The sequence below is a fragment of the Halictus rubicundus genome, chromosome 10 (assembly GCF_050948215.1).
Source record: "Halictus rubicundus isolate RS-2024b chromosome 10, iyHalRubi1_principal, whole genome shotgun sequence".
Lineage (NCBI taxonomy): Eukaryota > Metazoa > Arthropoda > Insecta > Hymenoptera > Halictidae > Halictus > Halictus rubicundus.
In genome coordinates, this window is record NC_135158.1 from 5,306,708 (window position 1) to 5,325,120 (window position 18,413).

The window sequence follows — 18,413 nt, forward strand, 5'->3', positions numbered from 1 at the left end:
TCTTTGAGAGCTAATCGATGCAAAGAACACGATCATTGCATCGATAAACGCTCCTGCTGGTCCAATACGACTCTGTTCGAAGTGCTCGGCTGGAATTCATTCGATAACTTTTGACGATCTCCAGTTTTACTTTGCATTGCTCTTTTTAATTGATTTTCTGTGGCACTGGTCTCGGCGAGCGAAAAGTGAAATGAAAATGTACTTGCAGAAATGTTATTTCTCACATAAATTTCACTAAAAAACGACTAAAGCTTCCAAACTATATTTCTTTCACTAAACATATCGACAAACTTCTACTTTATCAACCAAGCTAATTACAATCGTCGAAATTCCAATTGTTTTTACGCAGATTCAATTTCATCGAGTACAAAGCAAATATTTCGGCCACTCTGGTACAAGTTAATTAAACGACAGAAAAAGCTTCGAGCAATGATAAAGAAAAAGTGCAAGACCACATTTTTAGATAACAGGCCGAGTTTTTAGCTGTCGAGGGGAGCAGAACCGTGGAGAATAAGTGTTTTATCTGAACACGTGTGCGAGAGTGCGCGCTGCCCGTGTAAATATAGCAAGATCGAAGACACTTTGCGTGAAGAATGAGAGACACGTTTATCGGTGACTGAGGCGGGTTAATTAAAATCGTCGGTGGCCATAAAACGTTTCCCCCGTCGCACCAGCGTTCCGATGTCCCTCTTAATTTTCGTTGACAGCGGGACGGGAGTATCGGCGGATTAAAACGTCAGCGTCGGGTTCAGGCGAGAATCACGCGGAAGACGGACATGCAGGCTCGATCGATATGGAATGAAAGATTCACTGGCGGCGCGCAGACGGATATTCGGGTAAAAGCTGGTAAAAGGGATTCTGCTCGGTATGCTCTTTTCGCGAAAAATATCACGGACACCCGGAAAAAATCTTTTGAAGATTCCCTCGTCAACTTTGAGTCTCTCTATTTGATCAAAAAATTTACTGAACCATAAAATGTGCACAAAGTAGAGATATACAATAATTCTCGTTTAGTAAACATGTTTTTAACAGGGTTAGTGGTGCGATTTTGTCCGAACGAAACATTAGAACCATTTCTGGGACTATTTAATTTGAATAAAAATTGTAGGTGTCCATCAAAACACATTTTTGCAGATTCGTGCAGGCCGAAAGGACACGCCTACTTCCGGCTTAACGATTTTCAGACCACCGGAAGCACCATGGTGGACAAAACGCGACAGAACTCGGATCGGTGGCGACGTAACCGGAAGAGGGAGCGGCAAAACTTTCCGAAGAGGAAAGTTTTCTCTCCTCCCCGTGGAACTTTCCGTTTTCGCGGAATGTTCTTCGGACCAAGGACGAAGGAATAGCATGACGACGACGCCGATCGGATAACGCGGGATCATCTAATTCCCCGTGTCTTTATATTCGCCCGGGCAGGTGTGAAACGCGACGCCGAAGGAATTCCGGCGGACCGTGTAGCGTGTGCAAGCGTTAATATTTTAACACGTCTCGGTTCAGTTTCCACCGACACTCTTGCCACGCGATTTTCCATCGTAATTAATACCATTCCGGCCGAGGAACGCGGAATACCCGAGCCCTCGAACCCTCTTTTCACCGGAAAACGCGCGCGAACGAGCGGAAACGCAGATTTCAATGCGCATGGAAATGGTACTTTAACCAAGCTGAACTTTCAAACTGGAATTTTTCATGCATTCCGAAATTGAAGGGTTCGCCGATCCCTTGTATGGAATATATTTCATTTAAAACATGTCTACAAGAGTAATTGATATTTATGAATTTCTTTCCAGGAGACTATTAACAATTTTTAAACTACAAGCAGACATTTTTTCGTCTATTTATTAAGCAGCGTACAATCGTGACAAATCAGCAAAAATTGAATGTATAATTGAATTGAGTTCTATCATCTACAATTCCATTATATGTAATGTTTTATAAATTGGATAAAAAGGCTCAATCATTCTCCCCTACATTGTCGAGCCGAACAACGTTCGATTGAGCAGCGTCGACAGCATCGCAACTGAATGAAAGACAACAGTGGCAGCCTTCTGACAGCAGCGATGTACCGGAAGGGTTACTGCGAACAGTGTATACAAAACATCGAAGGAAAGGGTCATCGTGATTGAAAGCTCGGCCGCGTAAACGGCGCTCCGGTTAGCCTGCCTCCGTAAGAACTGAGAGCCGGCAGTGTAGGGTCATTCGAGTGTCATCGCGGATGAATCGCGGATGAATCGCGGCCTCTTCAGGCCACTGAACAGATCTGCGGGAGATGTTCGCATCAGAGAGAAACCCGCCGCCGGAAAAGAAGCGGGAACGAAGCGCGTTAAATACGTAGCGAGGCGCACTCGAGATCTTACGGGCGAACAACCATCCCCGCGGAAACAGGGCTGCGGGGGTGGCTTGGGGTTTAAGACGGCTTCGCGAAAGCGGATTCGGGTTAACAGCTAGTACCTGTTACGTTCGGATTAACGGCTTAACCCGCTCGTAAAAACCGCTTTAGGATCACGACGATTCCGCCCGGCCGAGCTTCGTTTCGCGTTCGACGGGCTTTTCAAGCCTTCGATTGCTTCGATTACGCTATTAGAGAGACAGAGGGGAAAGAAAAGCATGAATCGTGGTTAGGAAAGTAGAGGATCGATCGTGAGTCCGTGTGTCTGATCAATGATTCGTCCATCTGTGCAAGGAAAGATGGTTTTCCGTGAGGCGTACCCAGCAGCTGTTTATTAAACTTCTATATAACATTGTTGTTTTTAATGACTCCTTTATGAAACTTTTGTCAAAACATCCGCGACATTCTCCCGATTAAAACGATACCCAACACGACGTCATTAGAAGCTCACAGGATTGTTTAATCCACGATACTATAGAACCTCTGTTATCCGAACTACCCAGGAGGACCTGGGTGTTCGAAATTTGTATCGCGAATTAAACGAGCAAGAACGAACCAAATTGTGCCGTGTTTGGTATCATTCTAATAGGAAAAATGTCAGGAATATGTTGCTCAGATTTTCACTGCAAATCCTGCTTCAGGAATTTCTCCCGATAACTTACTTCAACAGTCAAAGATTGTGTTTCGCGCCAAACGCGTTGGATATTTGAGAGAGATTTATGAATATGGATCCGGCGAGATATCGCGCGTGTGCTGTCGCATTATGGATCCGTTTTAATCGAGCCCACGCGGTCGATCCTCGATGATGCTATAATCGGCTGACACGGTGTCTGAGTGTTCTTGTTTCGCGGCCGGATGACCTCAGACCTTGCATCGCCGGGTCTCGAGGTTTTATCTTCGAAACGGGACAAGGGGGAGATAGCGGCCGACCGATGGTTCATTGACTCGCTTCGAATCGTTAACGACCGATGCCCGGCGCGAACGAACGCCCGACGGAATAGAATCGAATTACTTCTGCAGCGCATCGAGAACACCCTGCCCAATAATTGGCCGCGACACTTAGACAGCGATGCATCACTCCGTCCCGTGTAACAAATCAATTAATCAGGGACCGGCGCACGGGACTTGAGTGATTATTGATATGCAGACCGTGTGTCGCCGACGGAATCGAGGCTCGTCAAAGGGAATTAACCCCTTCAGACCCATTGTGCCGGATTATGGGCGTTCGACTCGACTGTGTACACCACTGCGGATATATCGGGCATAATTATGCGCCGAAAGTGCCTTCGGTACTGCTTCGGGAATTATGATTAATGTTGTGATCGTGTTACAGAGAAGGGGAACGATTTTGCTTAGAAGAAGACAGATTTGGCACGGTACAGTTCAATCATGGTAATAAATCGAAAATAATAAAAGAATATTTTTAATTATATTTATCGTAAATGCATAAAATACGCAGTCTAATAATAGATCTTCAAACTTATGCCCAAATAAAAATTTTGTTTGCTTACATTAGGTACCGGCTATAACACTGAAACACATCTTGTACTGCCTCCGTAACGTCGCGCCACGATGATCATTGTAGTGTGACGTTCCTACCATCACCACCACGTGGCGCTAGCAATCTCGAGGCAGCTGCGCTAGGCAGCCAATGAGAGCGGAGATCGAATACCACCCACTGCTCTTGAACGTCTCACTGCCTCCCGAGTCGCGCTACTTTATGGAGGAAATACCTTAATTTTTCTAATCGCGACACACAACAAGTTGCCTTATGACTTTGTCCACCAATGCAACAATGCAATAACCTAAGAATATCCAAACGAGACGCAAACAAAAATGATACAAAGCTACCTTATTTCCATGTTCACGGAATAGATATACAAAAGGGGGAATCTTTACCCCGTTCCACCAATATTCAATTCCGCATCGGGCGAATCAACATTGCCATCAACAATCAAACTGCCGAACCCCGTCCACTGGGTAAACACACTGCCCATTAGCTTTCAGGGAGTGAGACCAGCCATTAAAACAGAACCAGCAGCTCGGAACAGGTGCGCGGTAGTAGGAAGAGCTCGAGTACGTACCATCGCGATAGCTTTCGCTTGAGCTTTCGCAGGGACAGTCTCTCCAGCGTCCTGGCCTCCCACCTTTTCAACGGCTCCATCATTCTCCCGGCGGCGTGGTTCTCCCGACAGGCTCGTAAATTCCCCGGCGCGAGGGACCGATGACGTACAAAACGCGCGCGATTTTCAGGTCCGGCCGAAGCGATGGGACGAGTGCCACTGCTAGCGGATCGGATACAGCCGCTGTTGCGCTCTTCGAGGGGTAGGGGGGATGGGGGAAAAACCGACGCGAAGACAAGAGAGCCGAAGGGAAACGAGACAGAAAAGAAACGAAAAAGGGGGAGTAAGAAGCGAGCGTGAAACGGACGCGACTTAATCCACCGCGATGCGTGTCACTCGGCGGGCCGCGTGCGGTTTTACGGCTGACGCGCGGCTTTATTTTAAATACGTCCGCAGGTCGTCGTACTACCTGTCCACGGGACCTGTTCCCCTCTCCCTCTCTCTCCCTCTCTCTCTCTCTCTCTCTCACTGTGTCGCCCTCGGGTATCGTGGTCGACGGCGAATCGGCTGACCATTATGCCGCCGCGGCGAAATCAGAGACTTTTCTTCCTCGTCAGGTTACGGACCAAGTACCGGTTCATTTAAATGCACTGTTCACGAAGCCGATACGGATCGACAGGTGTGCTGCACGCTGATGGCCGCCGACGCGCCCGCGTGACTTCGCTTGGACTTGGAGAAAACTCACTTAACATGGGCAGATTTTTTAAAATACATAAATATCTCAATTTCAAATTTAATTTGACAACGCTCACAGCCGCCTCACTCAAGTAATAAATTACAAAAAGGAATAGTACTAGTACAGTAACAGTAGTGAAATCATTTCACTGATGGACATGTTTCGAGTGTCCCGTTTCGGGGTTCTCGAACAAAGTTCGAGCCCGGATTCATCGCGCGGATCATTTGTTTGAATGGTAGCCGGCGTTAACGAGATCCGGCTGTCGAGCTTTCTCGCTGTAGGACGAGCAGCGTTTTCGCCGTTGGATTCGCGCGTCGCAACAATGGGGCGACACTTATTGGGTCGGTCGGTGCATTGTGCGTTGCTTTTGTAACCAGCTCGCCGGCTCGGCAGAGGAGAGCCTTCCGATACAAAAGCGCCTCGTCGCGTATACACGCTAAACTGCGAGGTACAAGCTGCAAGCTCGTTGCAACGCCAGTCGACCGTACTCTGGAGAACGGTGTAACGGCGTAACATCACGCTGAGACGTCCACTTTCGCCCATCGAAAGGGGTTCTCTCGCGTTGCTCGGCGCGCGAGTGCGGACCATTGTGAAAATCATTTCACCCGTGGAAACGCCCACGGAAAGGCAAAACATCCCCCTCCCTGGCTCCTCGCTCTCTCGTTTTATCGTTGATCCCTACCCTCGCTGTCTTTCCAACCGTCCCCCTCGCTCTTATTTCACGGGAAACGAAGTGTTCGCGGAGCTGACCTCGATACTTGGTCCCCGTTAACGGAAGCCTATCAACCCCTTGCACTCCTAAATCGTGACGGACTCGTGACGAAGATTTCGAGCAGATACTAAATATGAACAGCTAATAAAATAATCAACAAGTCTTCCAAAAAAAAAAAAACCATCTTTTTCCACAAATTCCTATTTCGCCGAGGCTCCTTAACCTTCCGGAAGCCTCGCAGAACATCCCTCCAGAGTTCGGAGGATTCCACAGAAGATGATACAGGAGGCATCGAAAACGCGAAGGCAAAGGGTCAGCCGGTGAAAAGCGACAGGGTTGTTCGGCGTTAAGCGCGTGTTCCGCTCTATTTGGTTGGCGCCCTTCGGGGCTCCCATGAAAGGACTCCAGCATCTCCTCCAGGCAATCCTCCCTTTTCAGGAGACCGGGGTTCGGGGCTGTTCCCGTTGGATACGTCGGAATAGCTCCGCCATTAAAAACAAACAGCGAAGGCGGCGAATAAGACCGAGAGGGAGCGAGAAAGAGAGAGAAGTGGCGTACCTTCGGCGAGCGGGGTGAAAGGCGAAAAAAAAACGGCGGGGGCAGAAAGGAAACATTACCTAATGCCGTGTTTTCACTGGGAGAAACCGTGTTTCACCGACAGGTTTCGCTCCCTCGAAACACCCGGGGCCCGTCTGCGCTTTGTCGTCTGCCAACCGGTCGCCGTTATCTCCTCTTCCACGGCGTCTGGCGCCTTTGTTGGGGGCCAAGTTTCGAGGGGTTTCGATTTCCGTGTAATCAACGGGGAAAATCGGAGAGAGCCAAAGCCTCCATTCGCCGCGCACAGCCGCCCTCAGACGCGGAGCACCCGAACCCGGGGTTAATTGCCGGCTCTCCTCGCGTTTTCGATAACCTCGCGATGAAACACCGGGGCGAGATAGATCAATGCTTAACGGGCTGAATGCGTTCGATGGATACTTTATCGCGCGCTGAAAGAGAGACCAGCAGTGTCTGCTCCCTTCAGCACCGTTCTTCAGACCCGGTCTCAATCAGCGTTAGAACCCTTGATGAAAACGCGCACCGAGCTGCCGATTCTGCGTTCCCGGATTTGACAGCGGGCTGCAGGAAGCTTCACCTTGACATTTTCGGTCTAGAGTACGCTCTGCACACCTTGGACGACGGTTTTTTTTTTTTTAATAAACTGCCACGCCCAATTAAAGGAACTCTCGATCTTTACAGATATTTAAACCGTTTCCTGAAAAGTCGTGCAAAATAGCGAGAAAAAATCGTACGTCGAGATTTAAGAGCTCTTTGTACAGAGGAGACCTCCATCTTCAAGTCTGTGGTGGTTTCAACCGTGTAACAAAGTTTCCAATGCTGCCACAGCTTTTTTAGTATGGAAAGTTTCGAGAATATTCGGAAATTGAGTACCTCTGTCGCGTCGCTGTTCTAGACGCAGATGCGCGAAGCTTAAATATTGAAACGAAGTGTCAATTCTATTGAAACTCGTTTGCAATTTATGGCAACACGTTCGCGTCAGAGACAATACCGTGCGAAATCAAACATCACATCGACGGGAGTGTAGCGCGAAATCATTCTAATTGCCGGCCGCGCCATAAAATTGTTGGAAAAATACGAACCGTCCAAACTACGAATTCGCAATTTAGGGGAACGCTGACAGTCCGCGTCGCATCTATCGCGGAAGAAATGCGAAAATTTAGCGAGGCTGCGCGAGAGAGGCGTGAATAACGGTAACCGGAGGCCGCCATGCGATTTCCAAATTTATTGGACACGGATTGAACGCGGGACAGCGTGCGAGAGCTTGTCTGACGAAATTACGAGGATCGAGAGCACGTGTCCGGGGAAAAATGGAGCCCGGAGAATGGAGCGAGTAATTAACGGCCGGAGGGACGATGGCTGGCGATGAACTCCATAATTATTGGCTGACTAATTAAGAGAGGAATTCCCAACTTTCTGCCTTGCCCTCTTCGATTTTAATGCGCGGTGATTTTGGCCGGGGACGGATTCATTGTTAGCCTCGGTGAATCTTGATAATAAACAATGACACTCGTGAAAATGTGATTTCGATTTAGTTACTACAGAATGTCTTCCAATATTCGGGCCTTTCAACACGTTTTATTATACGTACAACTCGGTGAGGATTTAGCTCAACATTGAAGCTTAGTAATTATTAGACTGCTAAAGAAATTCATCTCTTTTCTCGATAATTTGGATCAGTTGAAACTGATACAGCAGTATTTTAAAATTCTTTATGTGTTTCTATTGTTTTGCATTTGATCGTTTTTGTCATAAATGCATAAAGCCCGCAGTCTTGATCGCGTTATACGGGAGTCAGCTGCATAAACAATCGTAGATTGATGTTTCTCGCGAGACGAGCCGTCGTTCTCGCAGTTCCGTCAGCTTCCCCGGGCTCGACGTCGATTTTTCTCGAAGCGGAGCGTCGTCCCGACGTCCGTCTCGAACGGATAATTAAGCATCAGATCGTATCGCCGCGGATGATTTACAGCGCCGGAGATCAATGGTAGATATTTCTCTTTCCGCGCGATGGAACACCTCTTCCGCTTTCTAGCCCTCGCCGTCGAGGCTCGCGAAGAAGGTCCCAACGCCGCTAAAAATCATAGTCCTTCCGTTACGATAATTTAAAGATCCCCTCGACCCTTGACACTCGATTAACCGCGCGCGCAATACGCTCGCGGATTCCTGTGGCTCACCTGCGCGGACCTTTCTGACCTATTCTGAACCTGTACAGGCGAACACATCGAGCGAACCATTCCGGAGGAATCGCATTTTGAGACACGAGACTGATCCTCATTGTCAATCAATGCGATCGTCGCGAATGTACATCCAAAAAGTGTTATACTAAATATCCGATTCTCGAGGACACGTTTTTGATCGAAAATCCTACAAATTGAATCGTCTGTGGAAACAGAAAATTTTTTCGGAATAAATCTTTTACACGTTTGAACATTGAATCTTCCCCTTTCCAACGACAGCTTAAAACTGAGCCTACGAGTTTTTTTGACTGTTTTACAAAACAAAATTGCGGAACAAGTTTGATCTACATTTATATCTTCCATTATTGCGAAGATGGTATTGCACCTCTTATTCAAAGCTCAATAAATTGGCTAGAAAAAATCGTAGATTAAGTTTCAAGCATTCGTTAGAAAGGGGAAGCTTCAATCTTCAAATCTATGGTGGTTTCAGTCGCGAGAAAAATTTTTCGGTGTTTTCGCAGACGTTTCAATTTGTCTCATTCTGTACCAACGTTGCAGGCGAATGTTATATGATTTGGAGGGGCAAATATATTGTTAATTGACTTTGAGATGACCTTGAAAAGATGTATTACGATTGAGTAAAAATTTCTAGCTACCGACTTGTGGATTCTTCACCGCTGAAAGTCAAGGAATAAAATGTCAAATCTTACGCGTCAGTAAGTCATTCTTCGCAAACTTTAAAGAATGATTTAAAAGTGCAGACTGTCGCGGTAAAGAACGCCCGGAAGCGAGTGAAGTGGAGCACCGCCAAATTTACGAAGCCATCAAAATTCCAGAAAGTTTCCCCGCGCGTTTCTTGGTTCGGAGAATCCGGATTCCCCGAAGCAACTCCAGCTTCAGAGTCGGCGATCGACGAAAGCTGGATATTTACCGGCGAATGGCGCGGCACTTGCTGCGAACTCTTCCAGGAGTCGAGCAGAGAGTCTCATTCTGAACTGGAGCAGTTCCCCGAGCCGTGTGCAACCCCTTCTGAACACCCTTATTCTGCGTATGCTCCTGCACGGACCGTTTCCGCGCGGTTTTTCCTGGAGCGAGGTCTCGCGAAGCGCGCGGAACAGGCTAACCGCTTGAACGAAGAAATCCGTTTTGCGAGGAATATTCCGCGGATTCTGGTTGGCAAACGCTGGCCATCTAGGATACCCGAAGCGTCTACGACACCCTGGGGTTGCTCGCGAAGGGTGATCGCGTTTTATGGCAAGTGAGTCACACACCGAGCGGCGGCCGACCCTTCCTTTCGTTTTGCTGGCACGATTACTCCGCGGAATCGGCTGCGTTCGCAGATCCCTCCTCCGCTCCTTTACAATGAAATTACGCTCGTTCCCGTCGAACAGCCCTTCGCGTTTCGTTGCCACGGGAAATCCACCACAGCGCGCGGAAAATTCCGCGCGGAGCTGGAGGCGGGATCGCTTTTTGCCGCTGGAAAATCGACGGATCGATCGGTGCTGTCCACTGCGTTCAATATTAGATTCTGCATTTATGGCTATAAACGAATTTTATTCGTCGGAACAACCTCTTCAATTGCACGGGATGCACGTTCTCCGTATACAAGATTGTTAACTTTCGGGTACTCTTTGTATTAATTTTATTGAATTCTGTTGAGTCATTTGGTTACAGTTCATTGTTTAGTTCAATAAGGGAACTTACGTGGAGGGATTCTATCTTGTTACCGAATTTTTTTCAGCAGAACTAGCAACAAGATTTTCAATTCACCACACGGAATAATAAGTGTGAGCCGTCTGCTACGTTCCGTAATAATTTTAACGAATTTCGTTGAGTCGTTTGCTTCTAATGCAATTTCTTATGTCAACGAGCTGTGTCTCGATTTTTCGAATGTAGCAATTAGTGGTTCAATTTTGTTTCGGAATTTTCTCTTTTATGTATCTTGTATTTCAAGGAATTGGCACAATTTTTATTTTCCATAAAGATTCGCAATCTACTGATCACAGAAAATTGAGAGATTGGATTTCTCATATCTTCCAAAGACCCCAATCAATTTTCCCACCTCCTGTGCCAAGAGTAGACGGATGGATGGTCTGTTTCATGAACCCGGAAAGATAAAATTTGATGAAAAGATGTTAAATATTAAAGAACAGAAGAGGAACGTTAACCCGACGTTAAAAACGTTGCGTCGCAGGGTTGCCGCGTATTAATTCGGATTAAAGGTGGCCGGGATGAAAGGGAATTCAACAGTTGGAGCGGATCGATGCGGTGGAGAGCCGTGGCGCCTACAAGAGAAAAAAGGGAGGCCGGCGCTCATCCAATTACGAGACAAACGCTTCCGGGGCGTGACTCTGTCATTATTCGATTTAAAATCCGTGGCAAACAGTACTGCGATCGACCGACTAGTCAAGCGAGCAAAAATTCCCGATTTGCCATCATTCTAACGCCCTTCGCGTTAACTAACCAACTATCCGCCAAAAATATCCCACAAAATCAAACTACATCTATTAAATTCTTTTGATCTGCATTAAATCGCACCAACACGTTTTCACTATAAACGAATAAAGTCTGTACTCATGACCAGCGTGCAAATAATTTAGTAGAAAATATCAGAAAGAACAGAAAAAGTGACCAGAGAAAATAGTGCCGGTCGTGTATGTATTAAAACGTAGGGAGGCCGAGCAATAGCGTCTCGTATTGGAACAATGAACGTCTAGTTGCAGTAGAAAGGGTTAAGCTGGCCCCGGCCCGTCTCGGTTTTCGGTAACGAGATTTCACCCTGTCCCAAGGAGAAACCCACCCCGGCAGTCCTCCTTCGACTTACAGCCTTCGAATCGTTTGATCTTGGCCTCGACTACGTGCGCCGGCATCGCGAACAGGGTAGCATTTATGCGAAACTTTGCCTTCGAACGCGCAACCAAGGGAACAAGGGCGCAAGACGAGGAGAGGGTGGGAAACACCAGGGTAGGGAAAAACGAGAAAGAAGAAGAGTAAATGGGAGGCAAGAGAGACGGGGATGAAAGGAGAAGCAAGAGGGAAAATAAAAAAAGGCACGAAATAAGGGTTGAAAGGGGAGGCTTACGGCCGGATCCATTGGCCGGGCACAGAGCCCCCCGAGGACTTAAGCTACAACAATTACGCCGATGTAAATATTAGATCGTCCCATAAAGTCGTGTCGATTTTTTAATTAATGCTTCAATCAATGTTTAAACTGCCTGGAGTCTGTTCCCCACACGAATTACGCTAGGGTGCTCTTCATAAGCGTCTGTATACCTTCTTTAACAAAATTGGCAACCAAAACGGCCCGAAAAATTATATAATAATACTATACCATCCTATATAATATATAGTAATGTGTAGATCATTTGTTTAGAAGTATTTTTTTCGGCACCCACAATTTTTGAACTCGTGAAGGTGTTGATTAAACAGTATTTTCAAGTTAAAAAATTGTTTTATACACAACCAATATTAATAATGAAAATAGTCCAGAGTTCCAATGAACAGGAATGCAATTTCGATGGAAATGCGCGTACAAAAATACAATGTGTGCATCGGAGGTAATAAAGGGCGGCGATCCCAGGAAACCGAGGACCGCGATCACGAAGAGAAGAGTGGAAAGGGTCGGGGAAAGGGCCGGAAAGGAAGTCGAAGATGTCGTGAGGTGGAAACAAGACGCACAAGAGAGGAAGTCGCGTGAGTATGCACTTGAGCGTGTTCGGTTTCGTTCGCTGCACCCGGCTGGATGCACACGAGTACATAGTGCACGAGTTTCGAAAAGGGTGCCGAGGCCGTTGCTGGGCTCGGGGCCACGCGAATCTCGTCATTTTGAGCCTAAGGTTAACGAGGCTGCGGAAGGGCGGACAATAATGAACCGCGAAAAGGAAAGGAAATTTTGCTCCTCTGAATTTCGACTAATGGCAGTCGTTTGCATCCCCCTCCCGCTCGCCCCCGTCGCGTTTAAGGATGGCGGACGGGTGGGGGAGGCTCGTAACCATTTTCTTTCTTCTTTAGCGGCACGAGGCTCGGGATCACGTTGCCGGGAACAGCTCCTCTCCATGTCCAAACAATTGTCAACGTGATTGCGCAAGATGGCCTTGCGAATGAAAGCGAACAGCGTTACCTGCAGCGCCGATTCTGAATATGGGGCTGAATTAGTGTCGATTACGTAGCCGATCATCGGAGAAACGGCCTCATAGTCGAGGTAACGGGGCTAAATAAGGGAGCGCTTGCACTGGACGTGCTTCTCTATCGCGTCGTAGACGTATTTTAAACACATTACCCACCGGCGATTATTCCATAATTTTTAAAAGTCAATGGGCCGTGGCTGAAGACTTTTTAATGGATCCTTCGATAGGAACAATTTCAATTCTGAATCAGCAAATCACCCCCAGTGACAAGCAATAATTACACTGTGGATGTTCATGCAATTAGCAATTTTTGTAGACGTACTTTGAGAAAACGGAGTCAAATAAAATTTTATTTTTAATGATAGTAGCTTTTTCTTGCTCCCGATTCGAATCTTCGCGGGTCAGTGCTCCACAGGGCAACCGGTGGCCCCGTTAGGGTATCGAGGCTCCTCGGGGCAACCTCATTCTCATTCGCAGAGCCCCGTGGAATGCTCCCCGACGCGCGGAATAATCTCGCGAGTTATCGATCCGTGAAACTGATTCACCGAAAGAAGTCGAGGAAGGGACAGGAAGAGAGAGAGAGAGAAAAAGAGAAGGAGAGAAAGAGAGAGGATTGGCGAGAGAGAAGGAGAGAAGGGTATTCGTATTCCTATTGCCTATTTCTACGATATATCAAAGCGGAAAAGGGGGTGCGGTGGTAATCGCGAGGTAAGACAAGGGGGAGAAACGTTTCGGGGGAGCATTTAGAGGTAGTACAAGAAGGGTGGGAAGCTCTTCGAGGCTGTAGAACGATCTCTCACCGAGGTTGGGTCCGGAGTTTCCACGGCGAGAGACAAAGAGAATCGAACTTGGTCCATCTTCTCTTTCATTTTCTTCTTCTTTTTCTTCCTTTCTTGCCTGCCTCCTGTTCCCTTTTTCATTTTCATCCGACTCGGATCGAGCCCCTCGAATTACAGAGAGACTTTCCTATCGACGAGAACACCGAGGCTCTGTCTGTCTGTGCACACAACGGAAATTGCCTGAGAACCGTCCTGTCTCTCGAATATCATCCTCCGCGGCCAAGATTTTAATTGGTCCGCGTCACGTTCAACCCCGCAAGCCACGCGAAATTAAATGAATGCTCTTGCCTTGCTCGTAACAATAAGCAACCCCGATGGTCCACGAGAATGTACGCGAGCCAAAATATTAACTCGACTTTTATACTACAACTTTTCAGAAATAAAATAAAACTAATTTATTTTGTATAGCTAAGTTGTTCGACCAAGCATTATGCTAAAAATTGCGATTAGTCATTAGCGCGCCTAATTATCCGTCCGGTCGTCCGGTTGCAAAACGACTTGTGTATCGTCGTATAATAGGCTGTACGAACGGGGTTGCTAATTCCATTGAGAGGAAATGTTAATTTAGGTTGGACTGATAATTCCCGCGTAACGATATTCGATTCGACGAAGCATCGTGCGTGCCGGGTTCGGGCCGGGCCGGTCTCCGCGGCGCAAAGTGTAATTTTTAAGGCGATAAAGCGGATAAATTGATGGCTGCTTAACGAATCCACCCCACCGGCGATAATTATCGATGGGACGGGAATCGATGTAACGAGAGAGGGCGACCGTTAATTATCACGCGCGCGGATGCGTGCTCGCGAGCGCCCTTTAAAACAATCGATGGAACTTGTTACGGGGATCATTCGCCGGGGAGCGAGATACGATCGAGGGCCCGATCGAGGCCCGATAAATCTTCGATTTATCGTCTTAACGAGAGAGGCCGCGGCTCCGATCGAGACGGCCAGATGGTAATCGGGTAATTTTATCGATCGCCGCGTGAATTCAAACTCGCCGGATATACATACATACGCACACTCGAGGCTCCCGTCGCGCGTCCTATCGACGAGACACGAAAAAGCTTTTCGAAACCCCCGGCTCTACCGGGGAAACTAAATGAACAAAACGAAAAAAAAAAAAGAGAAGATGGAAGAGAGGAGAAAGAAACGGAAAAGCGAATGTCGCGCGAACAAGAGAGCAGTTCCACAGCTCGAAATGTCAATAGTGCTGCGCGTTGCTCCGCAACGTGGAGGCTTTTGCGAGAGGGTTTGCACATAGACGCGCGCGCGCGCTATTTCGGCCAAGATGACAAACTAATCGTTCCATTCAGCCCTGAAATCGAAACCCAGCACGGGAACCGGGCCCACAGACTATTCCGCATTCCCGTAATTACCGGTGGCAATAATGCTTTCGGTGTTACGTGAAACGGGATTGTTAATCAACTCTGAAACGTAGCTGCCTGCCTAACGAGACTCGTCATTGCAACACGTTGATGCTTATCAAGTTTATGTGCGAGATTGTATCTTTTCTCGTATCTACATCGTTTATTGTATAGTTCATATCCAGGGGGTGAGAACAGACCTAAACATTGGGAGTGGAAGATACAGGTTAGAACCACCCTTAAAGTCGCCTTTACAACAGTCTGAAGTACGTTAGACTATTTTAAAATGAAATAATGTTTGTCACTGTTTTTAAATTCACATTTATTCTTCTACAGAAAATTCGAATTTTAAATGGTCTAGTGACTTTTGGAAATATCAAATTCTACAGCATCGAAAAGCGTCCATTTTCCAGTCGGTTTCCCAAAGTTAATTGCTCGTAACTAACTACTATAGAAACGGTTCACTCAGCACCAAGTGTGCCAACCGATTACAATAGTCCAGCCGCGCTGTTCGGTTCGATTGTAAGTAAACACAGGTGACTAAGGGCCAACGCGCAGCCACAATGGACGATAAACACGGGACTTGTCGGGCGGCTTTCGTGCATCCGCCAGTATCCGTGACATCCATCTTTGTGTATTCAAAATAAATACTTCCCCTCCTAAACGAACGAGACCCGTTTACACGTGGGGGAACATCTTCACTGCTAGAAGCCCGCTGTCCCTTTAGGACCTCGTGAAAGTAAACGAAAAGTTCGACGCTTTCTATGAACCGTGGGCGGGTTTCACGAACTAGGAACGATTTTTACGGCCTTCGAACAAAAAAAAAAAACTGAGTTCGGGGGAGTGAAAGTAGGCGATTCGCCCTTTAAAATGAGCACCGGCGGAATATTTTCGGATTTTTTACTGCGAATTGACGGGAGTTCGAAGATCACCGATTTTTTGGTTGCAGGTCTGGGTTGTCCACGCTTCAAGCAGTTGTAAGTCCGTACAGAAAAATCGCAGAACGATCTACTTAGGCTTGTTTTGCAACGCGAAGCCTCCAGTTTCACCGCCGCAAATAGTATCGTTCTCAAAATATTTTCCGCGTTATACCGAGGGTCAAAACGCGAGGTACACGGCTCGGCACGGAACGTGTTCGAATAAAATCGTGGAGATTAATTTTTCCCAGCAATTTCCGCGATGTCAGAATTTGGTGGACCAGCAAATCACGGGACATAGGGATACGTTGTAAGAGGGGGGGGCAGGTGCCTGGCAGGTGCCTAACTCGGTGTTGGTGTGCTTTTATCGCGGATCCGAGCGCTTTGACGCGAAAGCTCTAGCTGGTTTCGACCGGGCAACAAAGGGAGCACGACTGGCAGCCACGAATCGACGGCTAATTTTCGCGAGAACAGGATCTGAATGGTGTAGGTCGCAGCGGTTGGAATCGTGTGCGTCGAAGAATGGAGGAACGGGGTAGGAGCGGTTGAATATCGGGGAAACGGTTACGCGTTTAATGGAAAACCACCGTGGCTTGCGTCGTCGCGCGAGCATCCCGCGTACACGTACACGCATACACGCCCCTTGTATTATCTCGCGGGTTTTATTCAGTCGTCGGGGATAGAAGGGCGGGGGGAGAAAATAAGAAGGAAAAAAGGAAGAAAGGGAGCGGAACGCGCGCCGGGTTAACTCGCCGCATCGCGGATGCATTCAGACCGGCTAATTAATGGGAGTTATAATTAAAACGTATGCAACGGGCAACTTTAAAACCGAGCATTGTTTCGCACGGTGAAATCGGGATTTCTCGCGTGCTCGCGCCCAGCTAGCTCTCCGCCCCGAACGAAACTGAGGGTTTTTCGCTGCTTTCGAACTGTGTCAGAAACTCCGTTACGAAAGTAACGTAATTACGGAACAAAGTGTGACGAGCAATGTTACGTTTACCCCACTAGGCGTTGTGTTTCGACGCTTAGTTTACACGAGCTTCGAGCGAAACGGCGGAAACCGCATTCAATTGCGTTCGGAGCGAGAGTGTTTGTGGATGAAATAGTATTTTTATGGTTCGCTCTAACCCTTCGATAACCAGGAACCCGGGTACCCTATTTCAAATTTTTTTCGAAACTTTCTTAATGATTTTCGTGAGAACCTGGAATTTTCCAATTTAACCCACCCCACTGTTCGTCAACAACGCTAGTGAAAACAGAGATGTAATGTCTCGGACAAAATAAATAAAAGAGTATAATTTCGTACTCCAAATGTATCTTCGCAATAAAATATTGAATTTTTAAAGTACGCACGATTTGCAACAGGGTTCAAATGACCAGTCTCACATTTTATATTCCACAATTAATGAAATTAGAAAGATACTCTTATTGGAAATCAGTGTATAAATTTCCTCATTCAAGCACGTACTATTTTAAAAATTGCGGGAGATCTACCTAAATTCAATCCCAAAATTTTCACACCAGAACATACTGAGAGATTGTTGGTGCCGGTTACGTTTCCTGTGAACTCGTAATATAATCTGTGGCCGCTTACCTGTCAATAAAACCGTCTCCGTCGCCGTCGCATGCTTGGAACAGCTTCCTGACGCGTTCCTCGTCGCAGATGGAGCCCGCCTCACTCTCAGCATCCGCGATCTGTGACATCTTCACTTCACCTCTTGGCCCATCGTAAGACAAACTATCCGCGCACTACCCGCCCGTTTCGTGTCCATCTTTCCCCTCGGTTCGATCCTGCTAGTCGGCGTCCTGAACGAGAGCCGTTTCCCTCTTATCCAGCCACCCGCATCTCTACCCGCCTCTCGGAAATAATGAAAAAGAAAAACGAGTCTTTATCTATCTTTCAAACAAAGAGTCGTTTGGCCCGCAGAAGGAACACGGTGAGTATGGATCGTTATGTCACGTGTTGCGTCCGCGATCCCCTGTTAATCGATCTCGAGAATCGCATTACCCTGGACCCGAGGATATCTCGCGATATCCGCGATATCTCGTTGCCGAGGTCTACGAACCACGATGGAAGCGGCGGCTATTTTTAGGCTCCCTTGTTCCCGAGGACTCGGCTGGCGCATAGAGCATAAACAAATCCGCGCGTGCCATTCTCACGCGAACGCTTATTTCCCCGGCTCGAACGTACACCTAATCGTTTAATCGCTACGCAAAATGTTCGATCGGGCCCGTCGTTCTTCAACATTCGATCACCGAAGAAACGACGAGACCGTATCGTCTCTCCCGGTGCGATCGCGACCCGCACTACGGACACCCGTAACCGCCGTTTCCAGTGTCACCGAGTCACTAACCCTAACCTCAAAACCGGACCCGAGGCTCACCCACCCTCGCGAGCCGCACAGCGGCAATAAAAACTATCGATTCAGGACGAGAATGCTTTGAATCCACGAGACATCTTCCGGGGACTCGGGGAAGTTTTGAAAATGGCGCCACGGGTCAACGAACATAACCTTACAATTGAGAGCAAGCACAGAC

At 47.5% G+C, this 18,413-nt stretch overlaps 1 protein-coding gene across 2 annotated transcripts in view; it reads right to left on the reverse strand.

Moving 5' to 3' along the window:
* The window catches only part of LOC143357670 (colorectal mutant cancer protein), a 66,939-nt gene extending 48,670 nt beyond the window's left edge, over positions 1–18,269 (reverse strand). For both annotated transcript variants that reach the window (XM_076794196.1, XM_076794197.1), the window contains exon 1: positions 17,470–18,269. In XM_076794196.1, coding sequence (XP_076650311.1) covers positions 17,470–17,579 — 110 coding nt within the window. In that variant the 5' untranslated portion in view covers positions 17,580–18,269. The remainder of the gene's footprint in view (positions 1–17,469) is intronic.
* Between the last annotated feature and the right edge of the window lie 144 nt (positions 18,270–18,413).